Source organism: Ascaphus truei, chromosome 3 (assembly GCF_040206685.1).
Source record: "Ascaphus truei isolate aAscTru1 chromosome 3, aAscTru1.hap1, whole genome shotgun sequence".
NCBI lineage: Eukaryota > Metazoa > Chordata > Amphibia > Anura > Ascaphidae > Ascaphus > Ascaphus truei.
The window spans coordinates 353,730,951-353,756,372 of NC_134485.1; the positions used below are offsets into that span (position 1 = coordinate 353,730,951).

The following is a 25,422-nucleotide window of genomic DNA, read 5'->3' on the forward strand; positions in this document are numbered from 1 at the left end:
TGACAGCAGGCGGGGCTGCAGGAGGAGTTGCATGGCATATGAAGTGGCACACTGTGGGATACGGTCAGACCCTGACCAGTTGCATTGGCTGGCACTGCAAGCTGAGGGCACAGGGCGCTACTGGTGATCATGCGATCCTAGTGCAGCAGCAGCAGCAGCAGCAGCAGCAGGAGGGTGTGGAGGATGTTACATGGCTTCGTTTCCAGGAGTCTGTTCCGTGATCTTATTTCCCGCTGGAGCCGGAGACGTGATTCCCTTGGCGATATCACCCTGCCTGTGTGCAGTCCCGCTGGGTGTGCAGGAGAAGCGGCTCCTTGTCCAGCCTGGAGCGCATGGTCTGTGTGCAGAGCGGATACATGGTGAGGCATCTTCTCAGGCCTGGCTGATCCGCAGTGCCCATGATCTGTCACTGGAAGCCTCTCTTATATCCAAGCCACACTTCCAACGTTAATACACCAGTGTAATGCTATCAGAGGCTTTGCATATACAGAGCATGTGTACTTTGTATTCGTTTCTAGTAAAGGGCACTTATATATGAAGCCTTTGAAGTTTAAAGACCGTTAGAAATCAGGACAGTCATTTTTTAATAGCAGTTCCACTAATGTATATCTAGGGATTAACCCCTGCTGTTGGTTTGTTATGCAATGCTTGTTCTGGCAATGAAAGGGTTAAAGCAATGTGTTTAACATGTTGCATTTTGATGCTGGCTCAGAGTGCTGATATCTCACTTATATTTGTGCCTGTAATTTTTTTCATGACAGACGGTGTATTCTTGTAGCTCTGATAAAATCTTCACTGGCAGAAGAGCATTTGCTGGCTCCTCTTGCATTGGTGACTAATTAACCCCTTCCGCGCCTGTTGATCCCGGAATGCATCGCAGCTATCTCCCAGTTGTGCCTAATACATGGGGTTATTCTTCGCACTGTGGACAGTGGCAGTGGGTCATGGTTTAATTTTCCCTGCCGATGGGGTGTGTCCTGGCACATGTGTGAGAGCTTGTTGGGAAGGAAGGTCTAGTTAGGGACACAGAAAGAATCAGCTGTAATTTTGTTTTTAAATCAGCTCTGTAGTATTAGATAATACTTACTACCCTCATCCTTCCCTTTTTTTTTTTTTTTTTTTTTTTTTAATGTACTGAGCATCTAATTCTTTAGCAGGTTTAGATCCCCTCCCCAGCAGAGCAAGATCTTTGTAACACTTTCCTGTGTGTGATAATTTGTTGCCTATGTTCCCAGCAGTTTGAGCTATGACCTGTAACAATAGATAATGTTACCAAAGTAATATAAGAATACATTGTAGCTGCTGAGTTGCACTGACTGAAAGATTGATTGAAACTGAAAGAGACATTTAATGAACACTAAGGCCGCGCTCATGGTGGCGGCGAGGGCGTGCGCTACCGTGTGCACCACCGCGCACACTCCTGCAGCCCTAGCGATATGTGCACTAGGCTGCAGAAGATTGGGGAGGCTAATCGGCGGCGTGGCGAACGCATCACGGACGCGTCATGAAGCTGGTTCACCCTCATTGGCTGAACCAGCTCACGTGACGCTGACGTTATGCGACTGCAGTCCGAAATCTCATTTAGTTGTCGGGCCAAAATGTAGCAGTGCCGTCGCGCGCAGTGCCACAGGCACTTAGGGAACCACCATAGGAAATCAGGTAAGGGTCCCGGAAGTGCGCGCGCACATAGCGACGATGCAACTGTGAGCAGGGCCTCAGAAGCAGGATTTTGCTGATTGATCATGGGAGAACTAATCGATCTGCAGTTTAGATAATTCGTTTTCGATAAAGGCTGCATGTATTAAAAGAAAATAATATGTATATTTTTTTAGTTGCTTGGATTGCCTCTTGAAATCGCTCTTATCATGGTGTCTGGGGATCCCAGCGTGTGTTGCTTGGTTCTGCGCCCCGTGGACCTGCTCACCTTAGCAATGTAATCAAACAAGCAATGAATCATTGACCCTCTGTGACTAAGGCCCCAGTCTTCCCTGCTGCACGGGCGCCTGGCAGCACGTGTAGAGAATATAGCCGTGATCAGCGGTCTGTAGGGGAGATCTAGGGAGTGCGTGGTGGCGGAGCCATGGTGGGGCATATCTGCCCTGCCATTGGCTGCGTGCGGCCACATGACCGCGGCACGGGAAAACAAAATTCTTGTTTTCCCTGCCAGCGTACGGGTCACAGCGCTTTACGCGCCCACACACACAGCCACTGGGGCCTGCCCCATAGAGTGCTGTGGTGTGTGGCGCGCACGCCGCCGGGGACTCTGCCTAAGCGTGAGGTATGTGCAGAATAGTGAATTCATTACAGTATATACACTTTTTGTAGAAAAAAACGCAGTATTGACTTTATAGTGCACTTCTAATGACACCCTAATAATACACTACAAATATAACTTTTACTTCAACTGGTATATTTTAATGGTGATATTATTAGCATGAGAAAGCAAGCACCTGCCTAATTGTCCTGTCTCTCAATGTAGTGGTGTCCGATATAAGTGACAAGGAAGCACAGCTTTTCCCAGGGAACATACATTAAAGCCACTACAGTTCTGCAAGGCTCAACTGGGACAGGATTACAGCATCCAAAAATCTGGCGATTAGTGCAGGGAGCTGCTGTATAAATGTCACCTGTGATACTTTATTTAAAGAGAACCGTTTTTGTGGTTCACAGGATTTTTTTTAGGCCATCTACAGTCATTCCTGACATTGGTGCTTCTGGGACAACAGTCTAAGGCTGCGTCCATAGACACTGCAGGCGCGCGGAGGCTGAGGGGAAGCGTGTGCTTTCCCTGGCCTTAGCACACGTGCCGTCCGGGGGCATGTCTATGGGCGGGCAAGTGATGTCACAGAGCTTGTTCGCCCTCATTGGGCGAACCGCTCACGTGACCGCCCGAGAAATCCGTTTTGACTGATTTCACGCGCATCGCGCACCCCCTCCCGCTTCCGCACGCTGTATAGATGCGATCACTGCCTTTAGGCAGTCTGATCGCTCAGCGTGCGGACGCGTCCGAGCGGTCTGCACCTGTATGGACGCAGCCTTTTCCTAACATATAATAATTGAAGCACATTTATATAGTTCATTTTACGCGACATGCCTGCTATAGCATCCCGAAACAGGCACTTCTCTCTTTGAGCATCTGGTTCTTTGTGTTTTGCTGCTGCAAGGCAAAATAACATTAGTTTTGTCCTTCCCTGGGGAAAATAAGCAGCAAACACCTTTTTGTTTGAAAGATTAATCATTATTATAAAACTTTTGACTGTAAATAATTTCAGATACACATGTAGAAAATGTGCATTGAATTGGGGGGCTGGGGGTGTATTACAGAGAGCAGACCCCTCCCAATCAGAAATACAAATAGGGTTCTAGAAATGTTACCCATAAGGAGATTTTGAAGCACAGCAAAATAAGTGTTTTATTAGTTTTTAAAGTAACTGAGTTTCTACCAAATTAAATGTTTTAAAGTGTGTGTTTGCGCACGTCGTATTTTAGTTTCCTTTACAGTAGGGATTCTGCCTAGGGCAGGGTGTGGCTGTAAATCGTGTTTGTCCACCTCAATAATAAGGTAGTCCTATTTTGTAACATCACCAAGCCAGTCAATGAACAACCAGGAAAGGGAACCTACCCCAAGTGTTATAAACTTTTAAACTGATTTAAAAATAAGTGTCTGGTTTTATTATAATTTATGGTTTTTACCAAAGGCTTTAATCACATGGTAAATAAATCACTGAGATTAGTTCAACTTGGGGCTGTTCCTTTAATCATGTTTATTGCATTATATAATGATGGATAACCAGAAAAGTTTACATCATCTTATGCTAGTTAATGTAAATACTCACATGTTTATTACATCACATTTAGAACATTGTTGCATAAATGCTCCTATTAAACACACTTTGTTACGAGAAGAACCTACAATTTATTGCATGGGCTTTAATGTCAACGAAGGGTGTAACATTACCTAAACTTCACTACAAGACACATGTTAAAATGTCTGTTCGCTGCAAATTAACAGCAAAAACAAGCTTGGTAGATGGCTCCACGTACTGTAACATGGGTTTGTAAGTAGAGCTGGCTTTAGGAATGTGAAAGTTGTGCCATAATTCTGAATACCTGCACTCTCTCCATATAAAAAATAACCAGAGGAAAAAGACTTGAGCTCCGTGATGTGAAGTAACTTATAGAAAGGTGCTAGTATCGCCACTCTCAACCATACTGTTGTAACATGCAGAAAAAAGGAGAGCAGCCTGCCAGACTGGGATACAAGGAGTGTGAGCTGGTTCATGGCACCCACATTTCTTGTCCCTAAGCAGACCTTGTTCAAGGTGTGTTTGCACTGGGCCCCTCCATACCTAGAAGTATCAATATTGAGGGGCTGGAGCTAGTGCTCCGTGTTATCCACAGAACGATAAGATGCGGGTGTCCTTATATCCGCCTGGTTCTCGCAAGTGTCCCACTGTGCACACAGTTTTTAGCCACAAGGCCCAGGATCATTCAGGACAGAGGGGATTTGAAAGGTGGGAATAAGGATGGGACACCTGGAAGGGGGTAGTCAGAGGGAGAAGAAAGAGGCCTGAGAAAAAGAATGGTATAGAGAAGAAAGTCATAGGGTTGAAAGAGGGAGGACATAGACACAGGGTGGAAAGAGAAAGTTGCACAGAAGGAGACAGGGAAGGCAAAGAAATAACGTGTGTTTTCAGTCTCTGCAGTTGTTAATTACTTCTATTATTTTTATTGGCCTATCCAGAATTGTTATTAATCCACCACCATTCTAACTTTTCTATTAATTGAGGGATGGAGAAACTTGCAATGCAGAATCATCTTCACCTGGCATAGGAGTAATTGATTATATTTAATACATTACTGCAATCATCTTTCCTTAATTTTGGAAAGCACATTTACAGCTAGCAAAAACCTGAGTAATTTTCACTCCAAAACAACATTGTCGGGGTTAAACTTTGATTCATTTGTTCTTCGTAGTTTTTATTTAAGACTTCTTTTTTTTTTTTTTTTAATTAAACAAATTCTCTCTCGTCTGCTGCATTCCCATGGAGTGAAGGGTTTGTGAAACCTGAAATGAGACAAAATCACTTAATTCAGACATGCAGTCCCACTAAATAGCAGGAGTTGAAATTCAATTATACAGATGTATGTTTTCAATGGTTGTTTCATAATATATGAAGTGTTTCTTGGCTTAGCTAATTTTTGTGCAAAAAGGCACAACAGCAAATCACCGCGTAAAGAGGCTATGAGGCAAGTTTTAGGAAATAACAATTTGAAGCCATTTGGGTCAAAAGTTTAACTTATCAGTGTGCAGTAATTGGCTTGGAAAATGAAATCAAAGTTAAAGTAACAATGAACAGAAAATCTGCTGAATTCTTGTATTTTAGCTACTATTTCTATTTCAATAATGATGGCTGCACAATGACTTCAAAAAGAGCACAACACAAACCATAATTTACCTGTAGATTTGAGGTCTAAAATATATTGGCTAAAAATGATAGCTCCCAACCGCATACAATGGAAATGTTAGGTGTACACAAATACTTTGACTTGTTCATTCTGTTTAAATGTGACCACTACCTCTAGCCCAGTGTTATTCAAACCTGTCCCTGTGACCCACCACAGCCACGTCAGGTTTCTTATTCAACCACCTAACATTGTGTTCATATGCAAAAAAATAAGTGCATTGGTTATTCCCAAAACCTGCCGTGGGTCACGAGGTGGGGGTTTGAAAGACACTGCTATCCTATTCATATGCAACTGTCCAATCTTCCAATAAGGAAAGTCCCTAAATATTCGCAGCAGGAATAAATACATAAATGTTTCTCCGAAATGGAAAATAACTAGACCAGCTCACAGTGAAGTGTGGGAAGGAGGAAGTAAAACCAATTAACTAGCAATGCGGTTGCTTTGGGATCCATTAGTAATACAGCTTTTGAAATGTATTTAATCAACTTTCACAAGCTGTGTTATGAGATCATTTTCCTGCAGGCAGAGCATATATAATACCAGGGACTAGACAGGTGTGTGTTGGGAGGTAAAAACAAACAGAAACTATACTAAGAAAAGGCAGAGACAGGCGGCTGATGGATGCAGGCCCTTATAGGCCCAAGTTAAACTAATAAGGGATTTGTTCTTTAAATAAAAACGAGATGATATACACACAAGTTATATATATATATATATATATTTATTTTTTGAAGGCTCACCCTAGTAAACATTACAAGCGGATTTTAAACATATCATGAATGGAGCAAAGAATGATGGCCACCCCCTGTTGGACATAAAAAGTATATTTTTCTAAACACCTAATGAAGACCTCTAGTAGCTTTATTTATATGTTGAGTCAGTATACACATTATTTGTAGATTTATACTTTACCTTGCAAGATTACCTAAAACTCTTCTTCAGATATGTCACATGAAGAGAAGAAGACAAAAAGGAAACTTTTGTAATCCATAAAATGTATATGATCAATCTAAAAAATAGATGTGTGTGATACTTATTTTTTTTTATTTTGTAAGGGCAAAGTTGTCATACGGTAGGTTTGATACCTTTTTTAATGGACCTACAAAAGAGATTTTCTACTGAAGAAATTACAGTGGACAGAGATTTCAGTATCACACTGTTGATTTTGAGGAGTGTTACTGTAGATCAGGGCAAATGTCACCTTGAACTTTTATTGTTTTTCCTGACCCCTTTTCCACATGTTTCTTTCAGAATGTAATGGAGATGCTGGAAGAAGATCTCACATGCCCCATCTGTTGCAGCCTGTTTGAGGACCCCCGAGTCTTACCTTGCTCGCATAACTTCTGCAGGAAGTGTTTGGAAGGGATCCTCGACGGAAATTCTAGGAACATGCTATGGAGACCTTCTTCTTTCAAGTGTCCCACCTGCCGTAAGGAAACCTCCACCCTGGGTGGTAGTGGCCACCAGGTTAACTACTTACTGAAAGGAATTGTGGAGAAATACAACAAAATTAAAGTTGGTCCAAAGATGCCTGTGTGTAAGGTGCACATTGGGCAGCCTCTCAATATTTTCTGCTCTACTGATCTGAAGCTGATTTGTGGGTTCTGTGCAACCAATGATGAACACGCACAGCATGTTTTTTCCTCTATTGAAGATGCTTACAGCCAAGAGAAGAGTTCTTTTGAGACTCTCTTTCAGGACTTTGAGAACTGGCATGGTGCGGATGTGCTCTCCCACCTGGACACCTTGGAAACGAGTAAGAGGAAGTGTCTGCATCTGCTGACCAAGGACTCTGACAGAGTGAAAGTGTACTTCGAAAAACTACAGCACGTGCTGGAACACAAAAAAAATGAGATCCTCTCGGATTTCGAAACCATGAAGCTTGCCGTGATGCAGGCCTATGATCCCGAGATCAGCAAACTGAATAGTGTGCTCAATGAGCAGAGAAAGGCTTGCAACATTGCTGAGAACTTTAAGGATATATCAGATCCCCTCACGTTCCTACTTCAGATGCAGGAATTTAGAGAAAAGCTCAAAATAATCAAGGAAGCTCCGTTACTGTCTGGCTCAGAGGTGGCTGTCAGTCCTTCTGTTAAGAATTTTGATGTCAACCTGTGGGATAGTGTTAAACTAGTAGATGTGGATAAACTTTGCATACCTCAGGAAATGCCCACCAGGAAGTTGAAAGTGCAGTTGAAATGCCCACAATCATTTATGGCACGTGCTGCAGTTGTCCTGTTCATTCTTCTTCTGGTGGCATTTTGGTCCGGGCTGGGTACAGACAACCTTCTGACCTTCAGTTACCATGTATCTACAATAAGCTCATCATACTTGTCAGAAGCCACAGGAATAGCTCATCACGCCACTTCTTTTTATTGGGAGCAGGTTGCAGAAGGAATATTTCTCCTAAGAGAACAGTGCCAGAACTACACCATGGTGTTTCTGGAGAGAGCAGCAGAATTTGTGTGTAAATATTATAAATTATTATATCCACAGTAATTATTCGTGTTTCGATAGCAGATATATTTAATATGTATGCAGTACACAGGAGAACTATTCCATGTGCCAAGAAGCCGTCTTAATTTTAACGGCTTTACAGCATGTTCAGTAGTTAATTTAGAAGACAGCATTTGTATGATACTTTACATATATGAGAATCATTTCTGAAATGGTCTTTATCTAATTGCATAGTTTCAGTTCCACAATGTATTTTTTGGGTGTATGTACTTTATTGGAGCTCATCAATCCTTGGACAGTTATGAGTCACGGGGAGAAAAAAAACCGTTAGATTAAGTGGTTTGCTTTCACAGGATCCAATCCTAGGAAATGTAATAGCATCTCTTCTTGTCATGTTATTATGCTAATATATGAGACAATCCTTGCATCATCATCCTGTATCTATTATGTATCCTCTGATATACATTTTGAGGGTACATAATCTAATCATTGACCTTTTGATTTTTAACTTCTAAAAATCTGCATTTTTATATTTGAACAGCAAAGACAAAAAAAAACATTTTTTGTATATCAAATGCTTATACAGAACTTCAGTGGAACAGTCCTGGCCACTAAATAATATTTTTGATAATTATATCAAAAATAGATTATAGTGCTTGCAACGGCGCACGCGGAGAGAACAGACCTCTTCCCTATGAAGCCGCCCCTAGTGCGCGCGACCGCGCTAGTGATGCAGAGCAACCGCACGGCAGATTTCTGAAAAGACAAATTATTTTGTCTTTCGCGCGCCAGCCGCATCACGTGAGCGGTTTAGCCAATGAGGATGAACCAGCCTGGTGACATGTCCGCCAGGCCCACCCAATCACTGGGAGGTCAGTTCATCCATCGCTCGGGCGAGAGGTGCGCGCTACGCCATGTGCTCCGTCGCACGCCCACTATAATCTCAGCCTAACTCTTCTGCTGAGAGGTCCCTGCAAAACGTGTGTTCAGTCTGTGCAGCAGTGAAGGCACTAAAAAAATGATTGGGATTGGAACAGGCTTAAGCAAAGTTTTATTATTACATACAAGCTGTACCCTCAATTCATGTTTTAACAGAGGACATGTTTTAGACAGGATCACTTCATCAAATTCATCCGGCAATATCAAAGCAAAAAGGAGCTGAATTCTGGTAGCCACAGGCATAGAGTAGGTAGAAGTAATTTTAGCATTTTGTGACATTTCCTAATTTTGACTCTGATTGCAAATGTATATATGCGCACAATGTCCTTAATTGATGCCAGTGAGAAGTACAAACTCTTATTGAAGTAAATATTGCACTTTTTTTGTGGACACACACACGCAACTGTTTTGACCTTAATTATCTTCAGCAAGAAACTTCTCATTAAAAGGTCCTAAAGGTGCAATCCTTGTTATTTTGCAAAAAAACATAATGCAAACGGCTTTTCTATGTAATCGCCTTGCTTTAACAAATCTTATCTGACTGAAACCAAACATTTGGCTGTTTTTGGTTTCTTTGGGATTGGGAAGAATGTTTTCTTTTCCTTGGGCCTCCTGAATGGGGGAGGTTCCTGTCATTTAAATGTTTACTCAAACCTCTAACCCACCTGTTCCCTGCTAGTAAGTCAACAAGGAAAGGAGGGAGGAGAGAGGGGGAGAAGGTTTTGCCTGGGAAAACTCCCTCTGCACATAGTGATCTGGTCTCCGCTTACCATGTTTACAAATTCACTTTAAACAATTATTTCAAAATGCTTATAGGGGTGTAACGGGTTTATCCCCCCCCCCCCAATCTCACATTGGCCCGGGTGATCTAAACTGTCCCCATTACGTGTGGTGTTTGATGGTGTACCTGTAGGCAACAGGGCTCCTGAGTCTCCCGCTTGATGGTATTAGGGGATTATCAACAGACAGGTAGCTGAGGTAGTGTGTGCGAGTCCAACTTACATCATGTGCAGCGCCTCCACCTCATCAGGATCTGTGCTTCCGCAGGGAGATGGTCCTGGTGAGGAACTCCTCGGTAGTGCCATCCACGTGCGAGTAACTTCACACTCACACAGTGGGGGTCTCTTTGAACAAGGCATCTTTATTATTGACGGTGATGTGGCAGACTGCCCCATGCAGCTGCCGGCTCTAGCCGCACATCTCTCCGTGCTGTCCCTTCGCAAGGTATGCCCTCCTGAATTGAAGTGGGATTCCCTATTCTCCTAGGGAGATCCTCTCTGCGGCCGGTCCCTGGACACAGAGTGGCTTGACAGGCTGATTGGTCAACCGGGACCGCTAGTTACCTCACTAGGGTCACAAATTGTTTCCTCAATCCCTTATGCAGGTCATACTATCCTATCAGCTTTCTGCCGCTGCCAGAACACGGTAGAACTAGAACTTGAACTCTCACTCCAAAATCCACCACCAACACCCAACCAACACATCTACAGCTAACTGTGTTGTGCCTTATATACTTCAGGAAAAAGTTGCATCCCTGATGTCACTATCCAGGGACTCAGAGCATACAGCCACTCCCCTCCATACATAGGGCACCTCACCATTGGATGAAGGAAAACCTCCATAACTACTGTGGGCATACCTGGACTTACTGGCCACAGAGAGGAAAGCAATAAGCCATTTATATACATGGCTATAGGGGTTTGATACTTTTTTTGTTTTAACTCCCTAAACATGTCACTGCTATTGGTTCATTTTGGCTCTAGGAGGGAATGCACCTTTTAATTCAGATTTATGGTTGCACTTCACGTGCATTTCATGTGCAGTCTCCATTATTTATTTGGAGTTAATGAACTTGATATAGTTGATGAACTTGATAGTTTGTAGCCACATTGTCCAGAGGAAACTGAAGAGGGATATATATATATATATATATAAAATTATTTTTTTTGCAGAGCTCAAATAACCAAGAAAATGCTAACACTTCTATTAATTTATGAATATATTCTTGCACACAGCAGTAAAGTTATGGGATAATCCTGCACTTGTAGACTCTACAATTTGTCAAGGGGAAGGTAGTGATGAAAAAAATACCCCCCCTTCCAAAAAATAATATTATTTCGAAGCTGCAATTGATGCTGTGAGAAGTTCCTTTACATACAAATCCTCTTTGTTTGTTTTTTTCCTCTTGCATTACTATTTACTTATATAGCACCTTCTATTATGGTGTCATAGTAGACAACATGTAACCGGTCTACTGAAACCATTCTACTCCAATTGTGCTGAAATCGCATTCTACACGTCCCATACATATATGAAAGAGCCAACCTGTGGTTCAGTAGCTCGTTTAATGCTGAAATAAACCCTTTTAAACTGAACATATTCAGAACTATAAAAGTGTGTGTTGGAAAAGAAATGGTTTTTAATATCGAGTATTTTGGCAGGACCAACACTGAGGCTCTATTAACTAAGGCGCGCTGCTCCCCTAGGACACCTTCCAGGTCTTAGTACATATGGCCCATTCAAGTGTGTGGACTATAAGATTTTCTTCTGGTGCAGAAGTTGCTTTTATGGAGTAACCCGAGAAGTGAATTGAAGGTATTCATTAAGTGATGTTGATCACCAAGTGTCTGCCTTATCATTACAACACTAATGACACACACCTATATCTGAGTCATATGACCTCATTATTTCTACAAGGTATTAAGAAAGCAGAAGGCTGTTGAGTTGCAAGTCTTCATTACAGCTTGCTGATATGACTTTTTTTTTTACTGTTATTGAATACCATAAATCATACATTGTCATGGAACAAGAACCACATTTCTGTTTCACCCCCCCCCCCCCTTTCCTTTGCAGTTTCTGCCTGCCAGTTTCTCATTTCCAGCTGCATGTGTTTTGCTCTGTGCACACACACAGTGCCTGTGTGATAGACACAGTGTTGCAATCCCTGACTCTGCATTATGCTTGTGAGTTGCTACAGTAACCTCAGCCTTTCTGTCAAAATGGGTTAGTCTGCCCTCTCCCCATCTGCTTTGCTTACAGATGGTCTGTTCCCAGGCTATCTTGCTACGCAGCATACACTGGGACTTCCTTTTCCACCTCCAACACTGGCTGAGTGAGTACCCCTCCTGTAATTGCTCTAGTGACAGGGCCTTATCCTTTTCACCTGCTTCTAACTACAAATCACTACAACACACCATCCACAAGTGCCTGTATTTACTGCTGCTTTTCCAATAAAGTGAAGGAAATATTAGAGGACTTGGAGTGATTTGGAAAGGGGGCTGAGTTGAACCTATCTGGGCTTATCATCCTACACATGACCCTGGCCTCCAGAATAGTAAAAAGGAAGACCGTGTGTCTTGGAAATATACATACAGGAGCTGCTACTCTAAGACTTTATGCTAACACAGTACAGTCTCTGCACACAGCCTGCAGCAGCATTTCAAACAGCAAGCAGCGTACACTGCACACAAGCCTGCAACCTCACTCAAGGCAGCAGCACTGCAGTCAGACTGCAATATACACAGAACTTTGATTGCTCTTTTCTGTCTTTGAGCCCACTCTCTGCACAGCTCCATAGTGAAGAGCTTCCATCTCACCTACCCCTGCGCATGTCTCCTGGCTGACGCCACCAAGGGCCACGCCACTGGACACCCGCCAGGACACGGTTCAGAGCCACCGGACACCTGTGAGTACAGCTACCCCTACACTGAACGCTGCAGGACACCGCTCGGCATCATCTGAGACAGTCGCCCATCGCTGACACAGGTAAGAGACCGCATGCCACACGCACTGACTAAAGGCCTACACACACCTACAGCATGGCAGAACTCAGAGCCTCACCTGATATCACACAGGAGAATGATCACTCAGACACAGAGACCGCTGCGCAACTGCAACAGGCACAGGTAGACGCAAGGCCTAAACGGACAGTCACACTGACACAAAAGGCCCGCAAAAATTATGAGACTGACATTAATTTAGCGCGGTGCGCTTCAGAGTTGGCCTGGGAAACAACCACACTTGGGATATGCAATGTCGCCGGCGCTGGTAACTATGTACAACAGCTCGAGCAGGCAATAACTCAATTGAAGATAGATCACTAGCGCTACCAAGCACTGTCACAGGCATATTTCACCAATCTAACAAGAACTAACACGGAAGATGGCCTGCGAGAACGCGAACTGCAAAAGGCGATCGACCTAGAACGTGATGGCATCGTGCAGACCGCCATCACGGACGCCCAAAGCGAGAGAAAAGAGCTCCTCCTGGAGACCACGTCACATCGCTCTAGCACATCCACACACACTCGTCAAGGTCAGCAAGATCAGCGCAATCTAACGCGTCCAGCGCAAGCACAAACGCTACCAAGGCGCGAGCCGCCGCAGAGGCCGCACGTGCCAGGGCCGAATATAGTCGGAGAGAGGCAGCCGTAAGAGCAGGAAGAGCGTGCATAGAAGAGGAGGAGCAGACAGCCGCCGCTAATGCCGCTACCGCCACTGCTGCCGCCGCTAATGCCGCCGCCGCTACTGCCGCAGCCACTACGCGTAGGAAAGCCGAATTTGATGCGGAACTAGAGGCACTTAATCAAGATAAGGAAGTCGCCACCGCTATAGCCCAAGCTGAAGTCCTAGAAGCAGCCGCGCAACAGGACGGCGGGGAGGAACCGTACAGACGGATAGCCTCAGAGGATCCAATCCAACGCACTGAAGACTACGTAAGGAGCCTCTTCAGTGTAAACACCAGCGCGCCATCTCAACACGGAGGGAGCGACTCCACAGACACCGAAGACTTGCTAGGTCCACGAGGAGAAGACGCTGTTCCTTCAACGGTAAATGCTGCCTGGGATAGCCACAGCCGCAACAGTGATCCACACGCCAGCGCGCACACGGATGCACCACAACAGGCTTGCAATCCAGGTACACCCACACGGGAGAACACAGCCCATCACACCGACCAGCAGTCAGCACGCGTCCACGCCAAAGAAGAGGCGACCGCACGGACCCTCCCAGCAACTACCTCAGCACGGGACCAAAACGCCGATGCCTCAGGCCTGACAGACATAGCCAAGTACATGATCCAGCGTGACCTGGTGCAAACAGGACTCACCAACTTTGACGACCGTCCTGAGAACTACCGGACGTGGAAGTTCACGTTCAAGGATGCAATCAACAGCCTGGGCTTCTCAGCAAGGGAAGATACGGTAACACTCAAACACCCATCTCGGTCCACAGGACGGACGTGCCTCCCACGACCCAAACTACTCCCGATCAGTCGGTCGCCGGAGACGAGGAACCAAGGGACCCAAACAGGGAATGTCCCATACACAATAAGCCACACCCACTTAACAAGTGCTTTGGGTTCAGGATGAAGTCCCTAGAGGAACGCAAGAGGTTACTTGGAGAATTCAGAGTTTGCTTCAGGTGCTGCTGTTCCACGACTCACCTAGCCAGAGACTGTAAAGAAGAAATCAAATGTACAGTGTGCAAAAGTGACAAGCACGTAACATCTTTACATCCAGAGGCGCTGACACTCCACCAACTCAACAACCTATCCTCCGTAGCGGAGCATGGCGGGGAGGAAGGAGAAGGAGAACCAACATCCGTCACATCTCAGCGCACTGAGGTTTGCAGAAAAGAAAGTGACAAAATGTCCTGCTCCAAAATATGCCTTGTCGCAGTGCACCCCCAGGGACAACCTGAGAAGGCTATTCGGATGTATGCAATCCTCGACGACCAAAGCAACAGATCATTGGCGAAGACGGAGTTCTTCAACTTATTCAACTTACAAAACAATGCCTCACCCTACACCCTCAGAACCTGTGCAGGGTCAACTGAGACAACAGGGAGAAGAGCAAGCGGTAACGTGATACGTTCAGTGGATAACAGAGTGAAGATAGCTCTCCCCACACTCATCGAGTGCAACCACATGGCCACAAACAGGGACGAGATTCCCACACCAGACATGGCACGCCATTAACCGCACCTCAGAGGAATAGCCAACTACATCCTGCCGGTAGAACAAGACGCCAAGATCTTGCTGCTGCTCGGTAGGGACATCATGAGGGTACATAAAGTCCGTAAACAGCATAACGGACCCCACAACGCGCCATACGGCCGAAGACTTGACCTAGGATGGGTGATAGTGGGCAACGCGTGCACTGACAAAGAGCACGAACAAGACTATGTTGACGCCCGCAGAACGGTGGTAACAGAATGTGGACACACATCTCTCTCTGAACCATGTCTTGGCCATCTCCAAGTGACAGAAGGACCAAGTGAAGAGAAAAGACAAGGTCATACCCCTGAGATCAACAAAAACATCCTCACATCGGGGGGATGTGACAATGGCCTAGGATGCTCAGCAGTCCAGACAGCTAAGGATGATGAGTCGATTCCACCGAAGGAAGAAAGTAACCTCCCAAAGGTGACCGACAAAGGAATCGTCCAAAAGGCAATAAACAATCAGACAGTCCTCCTGAGAGCAATGACACGGCTGAGACGTACAGCCATTCCTCTCCGCAGAACACCAAATGGCAAAGCAGCCAGCTGCCACGGCTGGCATAGCCGCAAAAGATTGCGCCCTGCAGGTGAAGCCACAGTGGCAAAAAGACTGTCCTCTCGCATGTCAAAAAAGAGACAGTTGCAGAGACATTTCACAAAGGGATTTACAAGGACAAAAGAGACCGTTCTTCGTCCTGTCCAAGGGGAAAACAACCTCCTGACAGCAGTCAACAAAGAGACACAAAGGCGTATCGCCAGAATACGCGGAGACGTTCTCTTGCAAGAGGAATGCACCAATGACTTAGGGTGCACAGCCTTACAGACCACAAGGGACGACGACAAGCAAACACCATCGATGGGAGATAGAGGATTCCCGATGTTAACGGTCAAGTAGCTCGTCAAAGACGGACCGGGCAGTTGGGTGAACCCGCTACCATTCCGTTCACCAAGAAAACGCCTCCCAAACAATGGACCTACAAAGGGAACCGGAGACTAAAAACAACTTTGTGGTCTTCATCCAGAAAATATTCCTTACCGGCCACAAAAAGCCAGCACCTCTAAGAAAGAAAGGTGAAGAATGCTGGTACCTCCAATCATCTGGGGTCTACCACCCTCAGGAACCCGATCAAATCCGTGTAGTGTTCAGCCCCACTGCTCAGCTCCAGGGAGTCTCCCCAAACGACGCCCTCTTTACTGGACTAGATTCGACAACTGGTCTTCCAGGAGTGTCGATCCGCTTCCGCAAGGAGCCAAAGGCCATCTCCTTCTGCCAAACGCCAGATGTCAGAGCAACAGGCTGCCACAACTGGCATACCTACAAGGGGATGCACTCTGTAGGTAAAACCAGAGACAAAAGGACTGTTCTTCCATAAGTTTAAAAAGCAACAGTGCCAGCGACTTTCACAGAGAGACATTGTGGTGAACCCAGCTAACCTGGACCGGTTCATCCACCCAACATCCTTTGCTAAAAGACTTTGCCAAGGGATTTCAATGCCAGTGGTACCGGCCGGTATCACCTCGTTATGTGGACATGGACTTTGCATTATTATGTTATGTTTTTTTGCATTGCACATATGTTCCACACATTCAAGTTATATAGTGGTATCACCCCCCCCCTTTTCCTTTGCAGTTTCTGCCTGCCAGTTTCTCATTTCCAGCTGCATGTGTTTGCTCTGTGCACACACACAGTGCCCGTGTGATACACAGTGTTGCAATCCGTCTCTGCATTATGCCTGTGAGTTGCTACAGCAACCTCAGCCTTTCTGTCAGAATGGGTGAATCTGCCCTCTCCCCCTCTGCTTTGATTACAGATGGTCTGTTCCCAGGCTATCTTGCTACCCAGCATACACTGGGACTTCCTTTTCCACCTCCAACACTGGCTGAGTGAGTACCCCTCCTGTAATTGCTCTAGTGACAGGGCCTTATCCTTTTCACCTGCTTCTAACTACAAATCACCACAACACACCATCCACAAGTGCCTGTATTTACTGCTGCTTTTCCAATAAAGTGAAGGAAATATTAGAGGACTTGGAGTGATTTGGAAAGGGGGCTGAGTTGAACCTATCTGGGCTTATCATCCTACACATGACCCTGGCCTCCAGAATATACATCTTCCCTTTTTGATGCTACAATAAATGGCCTTGTAAATGTAACCTTTAAAGTGGGTGAAGTAATGTTAGTCCGTGATCTCTTGCTTGGTACTATGCCAGATTGCGAAGTACCTATTATCGTGCACTTTTGCGAGCCGGATAGGAGACAGGGGGGCGCATGAAGGAAACTTTGCACCCCGCTGCTGTAATACAGAGGTGCGCAAACTTTTTCAGAAAATGGCACAAGACTTTATCAAAGATAAATGTCTTTCCCCCCCCCCCCCTCCTTTATTTTTTTTAATATGCTTCTAATGTTGCTGTTTGTTGTTTTTGATAGGCATCCACAGCCAGGCTATGGTGGATATTTAAGGATAAAGATAACAATTTCTCTGATTTGGGTAGAGTTAAAAGCCATTGTGCTATAGTCTTCTAGTGATTATCATTGTGGAAATGTTACTGCCTTACCCCTCTCACCTGTTTGACACTGCAAAACCTCTGAAGCAGTGTTTTTGTGCTTGACTAATTCGGTTTCATATGGCTCCCCTTTTATTCTAGCATTACCTCTTCCTGTTCTGGATACTAGTCATGCAGCTGGATAGATGTTGGTCTTTTAACACATACCAGTCCAGCATCTGTAAATTGAAAGTTTGTATATAAATGAAAAAAATCTACACTGTGTTCTTTTCTTATTATAAATGTATAATTATTATTTATGGTTTCTAGACTTGTGTTGACAGAAACACATGAAGGGCGTGTTACCCATCAGTCCTGATAAGTACTGCTGCTTTCACAATGTTGCTGCCACCTGGGCCTGTGTGTTCCTCTCTCATCTGGCAGCTGAAGGTTTAAAATAGTAACCTGAATTGAGTGCAGACTGTTGAATACAGGAATTTGCTAATGTTATCTTGCATAAAACATGTCTGAGTTTGTAGATTGTTAATTGAGATGTTATATTATTTTATTTAGACGGGTACGATAGACGTTAGGACAATTTAGCTGCTGTTGGTTTCACTCCTGTTCAATGGAACCTGCGGCATATTGCATATCCGCTCATTGCAGGTCTCCCTGGATATTGGCAGTTCAGTGGTTGGCAGAGTGAGAGGAAGTAGCAATTGTAACTCCATCTTCGTGTCTGAATGGATCAGCCATAATTTGGCTCCCTTGCAGTTCCCATTCTTCCACCAAGCAGCAGGTTTCTGCGGTCGTTCCGCCCATTCCATCCTGGACTCTGGCTTTCTCTTGCTCATCTACCACCTGGCACTCGCATCACCGGATATCTCCCAGCCAGCAGCTGCTGGAGATGCTTTATACCTCCTTGTCAGGGCCTAATATTTCCTTCCTCTTCCCCCCCCCGAGTAATGGGGTTCATGACCCCTGGCATTGAAGTGGTTAACCTATCAAATAATCATATGTATGTGTGTATATATAATATATATATATCTATATATATATGTAGCGGTCATATAAAATGGCTGCAGTCATCTCTCCTGCTGACAGTAAGGCCTGGTAAGTTGTGGGCATGCCAGCAGTAATTATGGAGGTTTGCCCTCACACCCTGGTGAGATGCCCTATGTATGGATGGGAGTGGTCACAGGCTCTGACTCCATGGTTAGTGATGTCAGAGGTGTGTCAGCTTCCAGAGTATACATAAGGCACAGCACTGATCAAAAGAGTTGAGTTCCTGTTGCTGTGCTGCCTCTGTCAGTAAGAGGCAGATGGAGGTCTGCAACATTGTTGCAGTAGTCTGATGCAGAGCTGTGAGTCTGGCAGCACAAGGAGACAGAGAAAAGCTGTTGGAGTGTTATGTAAGAGCTATGAGACAAGGAGCAAGTCTGAGTGCAGGCTTGGGAGGAGACAGCTTATAAGACTGTGACCAGGGACCTGGCACAGGGACTATCTCCCTAAGGGGGAGATAGGGAACCCACCAATTAAGGGAAGAAATACCTTTCAAAGGGAAGTGCGGTGAACATGGGAGGCTGAATACACCCCATTGTGGAGGGCAGCTGGCCCACCGTACTAATAAAGATGTTCCTGATTAACAACACTCTCGTGTGCAAGTGTGGAGTTATTGCACAGAGAGTAGCACCACAGAGGAGTTCCTCATCAGACTCATCCCCAAGCGGACGCCGGGATCCTGATGAGGTGGAGGCGCTGCACTGGATATAGGTAGGACTCAGCACACTACCTCAGCTGCCTGTCTGGGTTGGCAAATCCCCACACACCATCATGCGGGAGACTCAGGAGTCCTGTAGCCAACAGGTGCACCACCAGACAATCACCATGTAATGGGGACTGGTTAGACCACAGGGGCCAATGTGAGATTGGGTGGGTCAGGCCTGTCCAGAAAATCCATTACATTTGGAGGCGCTGCTGAGAGACCAGACCTGTCAACAGGACAGGCTTTTAGCTAGGTCACTTGGAAACAGGGAGAAGTGTCTGCTGCCACTTTGTGCTGCGTTGGGACGGTGCCTAGGGGTAGTCAGGGGGCTGATGGTGTTTGTCAGTTCGCAGGGACGACCTAGGGGCTGGAAAGGAGTGAGGGGTTTGGAGCCGGGCTATAGCTGACCGAGTCACCTTGAGGTAGTGCTAGTTGGTAGGATGCCTAAAGGGATAGCCTGTTAACGTGGTCAGGAATCCTGGAGAGGGTCTGCGCTAGGCTGACCAAGACAGGTAGACGCCCAAGTACTGCATGGAAGAGCCAGAGTACTCTAGCCCATTCCAAACCTCTTACCGTAGGGAGCACAGACTGGGAGGAAGGAGATACAGCAGACACTGAGAGAGTACGCCTAGCCTGAGGTAGTGCATACATGAGTCCAGCCTACATTAGGTACACATGTGGTGGTGCATCAGGGCAATCTTTATTGTACCGGTGTGGTGGCTGCCCCGCAGAGCGGAGCCCCATATACAATCAGAACAAACACCGCAACGCAAGATGGCGACGGCGTTGGAGTCAGTAGTAATGCGCAATCAGTCCATTGTGTGTGATGAGGACATGGGACAATTGATGAAGCGGTACTTCAGTCTTCGTCAGAAAGACGGAGAGGATCTACCTGGGTTCCTCCTGCAGATTGGAATCGCCTTACGGGAGATGCGAAAGGGGGATTGTATTAAGGCCACTGAGGTGGAGGCGTACTTTTGTGATCAAATTCTGAGAGGAGTGAGACCTGACCATCCTGTCGTGGCCAAGATGCGGTGCTCCTGGATGCGGGGTGACCCCCTTTCCTTGGGGAGGCTAATGGATGAGGTAGAGGAATATGAAGTTGCAGTTGCTGCAAATATGGATGGCAGAGCGATCCAAAATGGCGGTTCCCGCCTCCCTGGGAGACCGCGTGGGCCAGTTGCAGAAAATGCTGCAAATGCTAAACTTGCAGAAAGTTGTCCGGGATTGGCGCCAAAAGAAAAATTCCACCCTGCGGGGGGGTATGGCGCGAAAGCTGTGGCCGCGCCCTCAGGGACTGTGATGGACTCAGAGCCCCTCCCCGGTGATGTGAGTGACTCAGCGCAGAGTCAGAGTCACTCCTTGAAAGAGTGTGCCGCCCCTCCTTTACATTCCACCAGGGGGAGCGAGAGTTTTCAGCAGTCATCAGCCCTTTCTGTTCACCAGGAGGAGGAGCCGGGACTCTATATCACTATGAGTTCTGCTGAAGTTCAAGCTGTCTTCAGGGAGAAGTTACTTAGTGCCTCCCATGACCAACACCCAGCTGTGGTGATGCCCCAGCCGGCAGACCACACCAGTGAAGCTGGAGATAAGGAATCACCTGCCCCGTTATCTATGGAACAGGAGAGACCACTGTGCAAAGTGCCTCTCGTAACCAGCACAACAAAGAGCGAGATGGACATTGGGGTATATCCCTATTCATTGCCAGGATGCTCCCTGGTAGTCAAGGCAGGGGCGGACACAGCCATGCTGACGGCTGAAGCCCCGCGTGCGGCCTGCACCGAACCAGTTGATCCCGGAGAATGGGGATCGCTCCTAATGATCAGAACGGAGCCTGAAGAGAGAGGGGTCTACAACCGCGGTGAGAACCCGGAACCTCACCGTCGGTCCCCTGCGGGAGTGACACTCCCCGAGTCGGAGTTCGGCTCCTCGAAAGAGGAACAAGCGACCCTAACGACGGTGGTGATGCGCCTACCGGCGGACCACTACAGCGGTGCTGGAAAAGAACCGGCACTTACCTGTGTCGCGGCGAAGCGGAGTCTCGTGTCGCCGGTGCAGAACCAACCCGAGAGGCGGAGTCCCACGGCCGTGGTGACTTACAGCGCAGAAGGAGGAGAAGATTCCATCCCGAGCCGACGGAGCGGTGAGATACATCCTTACCCACCCCAGGCGCCGGTGGTGGCAACGGCGGAGGAAGGCCTAGCCCAGGCCCGAGCAGAGCGGAGAGCAGAACCATCACTTCCGGCGGCGGATGTCGTTGTGGAGGAAGAGATCCCGCATGGGTATCCATCGCAAGATGGCGGAGTATCCGGTTCCGGTGATGACGTCACTTCCGGCGGAGGTAGCGGAACGACCAGAGAGAGAACCACAACGCCTCGGCGATCGGGCAGTGCTTCCCGATCACCTGTGTCAACACAGAGCTGGCAGGCTGCGAGGAGAGCTGAGACGGGTGAGGCCCAACCAGCGTCACGTCCGCACAATGATACGGGACTATCCGAAGGCAGAGAGCGGGTCGGAACCCCGTGGATGCCCATTTCCTGTCCCTATGCCCAAACCCATGCCCTAGATAAAGCCCCTGTCCCAGTCACCTTTTCCCGTGGGTCCCCGTCCAGTTTGGGAATGTCGGGAGGGTCCCAGGGAATCGGTGAGGAACGGACTGGGGAGAGACTGAACAGTTACGATTCAGAGGGTGGTTCCAGGGGTGGAGGGCAACTGGGTAAGGTATCGATGGACCGGTGGGTGCCTAGTGTAACCGAGTCGGCAGAGGAGAAGGCACCGGGATCATACCCATGGTCTAAGCCTCGCTCAGAAAGAACCTCTGGGGTATTCTCTTGGGGGGATGCAGAGGAAGGTGACCCAATAGAGTCAGAGAAAGGTAAAGAAACCCGGTGGTGGGCCCCATTATTTGAGGGCTATGTGGCCTGGATGGATCGTACGCAATTCCTTATCCGAAGGGAGGATATAGTGGATTACTGGTGGGCAGTAGGAGAGTTCACACCAGCGCAGAGGGAAAGGGAGCTGCAAGAGAGGTGGTTCAAAATTGAGCGCAAGGAAATAGAGCCCATGGGCCCTGACATCCTATCAGACCCAGTAGACCCTGATGAGCCCCTGTCATGGGTGTTGCCGGGGAGGGCAGGGAACGCAGAGCTGACTAGGAGCAGCCAGGCCGAGAGGGCTATTATAGCCAAGTACAAAGCGCCCCACGGGTTGGAGTACCTGTATGTCCCTGAACCCCTCCTGGAGGGAGAAATTGAGTTTAAAATGGGTTCCACTGGTGAGGATAGGGGATATGGCACTGATGAGCAGGAAGGATCAGGGGAAGAAGATTGGGATCCTGGCGGGTTAGATGAGAAGTGTCAACCAGAGGGTTACAGCATTGCTGCTTTAAGCCCAGTGGACCATGCTGTGCGTAGGCAACCTTAAAGTGTATGGTAGTACCTCTAATGGATACTCTATAACAGAGTAATCCTGGTTGTGATACGTCTATGTTAGGATGTATCGGCTATTATATGTACTATAATGTTGTGACTAATGTGTGTTTTGTTTCACAGTGCTTCCTGATGGAAGGTGTTCAAATTTAGGTCCCAGCCGGGGACGGTGGGATTCACCAGGGGGAGAATGTAGCGGTCATATAAAATGGCTGCAGTCATCTCTCCTGCTGACAGTAAGGCCTGGTAAGTTGTGGGCATGCCAGCAGTAATTATGGAGGTTTGCCCTCACACCCTGGTGAGGTGCCCTATGTATGGATGAGAGTGGTCACAGGCTCTGACTCCATGGTTAGTGATGTCAGAGGTGTGTCAGCTTCCAGAGTATACATAAGGCACAGCACTGATCAAAAGAGTTGAGTTCCTGTTGCTGTGCTGCCTCTGTCAGTAAGAGGCAGATGGAGGTCTGCAACATTGTTGCAGTAGTCTGATGCAGAGCTGTGAGTCTGGCAGCACAAGGAGACAGAGAAAAGCTGTTGGAGTGTTATGTAAGAGCTATGAGACAAGGAGCAAGTCTGAGTGCAGGCTTGGGAGGAGACAGCTTATAAGACTGTGACCAGGGACCTGGCACAGGGACTATCTCCCTAAGGGGGAGATAGGGAACCCACCAATTAAGGGAAGAAATACCTTTCAAAGGGAAGTGCGGTGAACATGGGAGGCTGAATACACCCCATTGTGGAGGGCAGCTGGCCCACCGTACTAATAAAGATGTTCCTGATTAACAACACTCTCGTGTGCAAGTGTGGAGTTATTGCACAGAGAGTAGCACCACAGAGGAGTGACTCATCCCCAAGCGGACGCCGGGATCCTGATGAGGTGGAGGCGCTGCACTGGATATAGGTAGGACTCAGCATACTACCTCAGCTGCCTGTCTGGGTTGGCAAATCCCCACACACCATCATGCGGGAGACTCAGGAGTCCTGTAGCCAACAGGTGCACCACCAGACAATCACCATGTAATGGGGACTGGTTAGACCACAGGGGCCAATGTGAGATTGGGTGGGTCAGGCCAGTCCAGAAAATCCGTTACATATATATCTTCAGTAAGGTATAATGGTAAAACATTTCAAAAGGAATAATTTATTAATAATTTATTAGTAACTTATTTATATTCAGGCATATTCACAGAGCTGCTCAAAATTGAAATAAAATAAACAAGCTGGTTTCCAGTTGTAACATTTTTTTTTTAATTGTAGGTAAATGTGCATTTATTTTTTTCTCCCCAGCTGTTTTTTGTTATTCACAGGGCTGAACACCATCTCCTTGCCAAGCACGTCCACCTCTTGTAATACACATGCAAGCTGTCTGTGTTGGCATGTATTAACCATCGCTGTATTGCTATTTTATAGGTGATACTATCGCACGGCGGCGGCTCTTGACCTGCAGGACATGCAGAATTCCCAGGAGAAGCGGCACCCCGGCAGAAACACTTCTTAAAGAAATGAGCAGGGAGAAAGATCGGGCGATTTGCGTTTTTGAGGATTTGTATTGTAATCTGAAACTTCTGAGCCGTGGCTGATTAACATCAGAGAAAGATTAAAAACCTGACAACAAAGTTCTGCAAAAGTGTTTTATCAAGTGTTTATTTTTTTTTTTCTTATACCAACATTGCACTTGTGGATGATGGAAATATTTGCTTTGGATGAGCGTGTGAGAGCAATAGGACACACAGGAAAACTTTCATGTATGGTTAGGCTGCGTCCATAGATACTTCGCCCATTGGGAGGCTGAGGGAAAGCGGGTGCTTTCCCTGGCCATGGTACGAACGCCGTCCGTGGACGTGCCAGTGACGTCACGGAGCTGGTTCGCCCTCATTGGGCAAACCGCTCACGTGACCGGCCCGTCGCGCCAAGAAATCCGGCTCCCGCCCGCACGCCGTATAGACGTGATCACTGCCTTTAGGCAGTCTGATTGCTCAGCATGCGGACGCATCCACGCGGTCATCCACACCATGGATGCAGACTTAGAGGCAGAGGGTCATCAAGTTGACCAGACCAACAACTGATGAGCAGGTGTATAAGTTATATATAGATACATGTGTTGTTGTTTTTTTTTTTTGGAACAAACAAAGCTCCATATCAATTATGAAAACGTTAGTGTTGTAGCTGTAATAATAAATTGTGTGTGTGTGTGTGTGTATATGTGTATTGGGGGAGAGATCGAGGGGTAGTCTCGCAAGTCCGTCGTCACTGGAAACTGCAGTCCTGGGCCCTGGGAAGTGTGTGTGTGTGTGTGTGTGTGTGTGTGTGTGTGTGTGTGTGTACAGTTGTATGAAAAAGAAAGTACACCCTCTTTGACTTCCATGGTTTTACATATCAGGACATAACAATCATCTGTTCCGTAGCAGGTCTTAAAATTAGGTAAATACAACCTCAGATGAACAACAACCCATGACATATTACACCGTGTCATGATTTATTTAACAAAAACAAAGTCAAAATGGAGAAGCCATGTGTGAAAAACTAAGTAACACAGTAAACCTTATGATTCAATAGCTTGTAGAACCACCTTTAGCAGCAATAACTTGAAGTAATCGTTTTCTGTATGACTTTATCAGTCTCTCACATCATTGTGGAGGAATTTTGGCCCACTCTTCTTTACAACGTTGCTTCAGTTCATTGAGGTTTGTGGGCATTTGTTTATGCACAGCTCTCTTAAGGTCCAGCCACAGCATTTTAGTCGGGTTGAGGTCTGGACTTTGACTGGGCCATTGCAACACCTTGATTCTTTTCTTTTTCAGCCATTCTATTGTAGATTTGCTGGTGTGCTTGGGATCATTGTCCTGTTGCATGACCCAGTTTCGGCCAAGCTTTAGCTGTCGGACA

General features: G+C 46.6%; 1 protein-coding gene across 2 annotated transcripts; it reads left to right on the forward strand.

Moving 5' to 3' along the window:
- On the forward strand, nucleotides 1–24,663 carry TRIM13 (tripartite motif containing 13). 2 transcript variants are annotated; one of them, XM_075591953.1, is made up of 3 exons: nucleotides 1–359; nucleotides 6,721–7,932; nucleotides 23,947–24,663. In XM_075591953.1, exons 1-3 carry the CDS (start codon nucleotides 333–335, stop codon nucleotides 23,974–23,976), a joined length of 1,269 nt encoding a protein of 422 aa, XP_075448068.1. In that variant the 5' UTR covers nucleotides 1–332; the 3' UTR covers nucleotides 23,977–24,663. The 2 variants fall into 2 exon arrangements, with proteins under 2 accessions (XP_075448068.1, XP_075448067.1); XM_075591952.1 differs by lacking the exon at nucleotides 23,947–24,663 and having other exon boundaries at nucleotides 6,721–13,171.
- The last annotated feature ends 759 nt before the right edge of the window (nucleotides 24,664–25,422 follow it).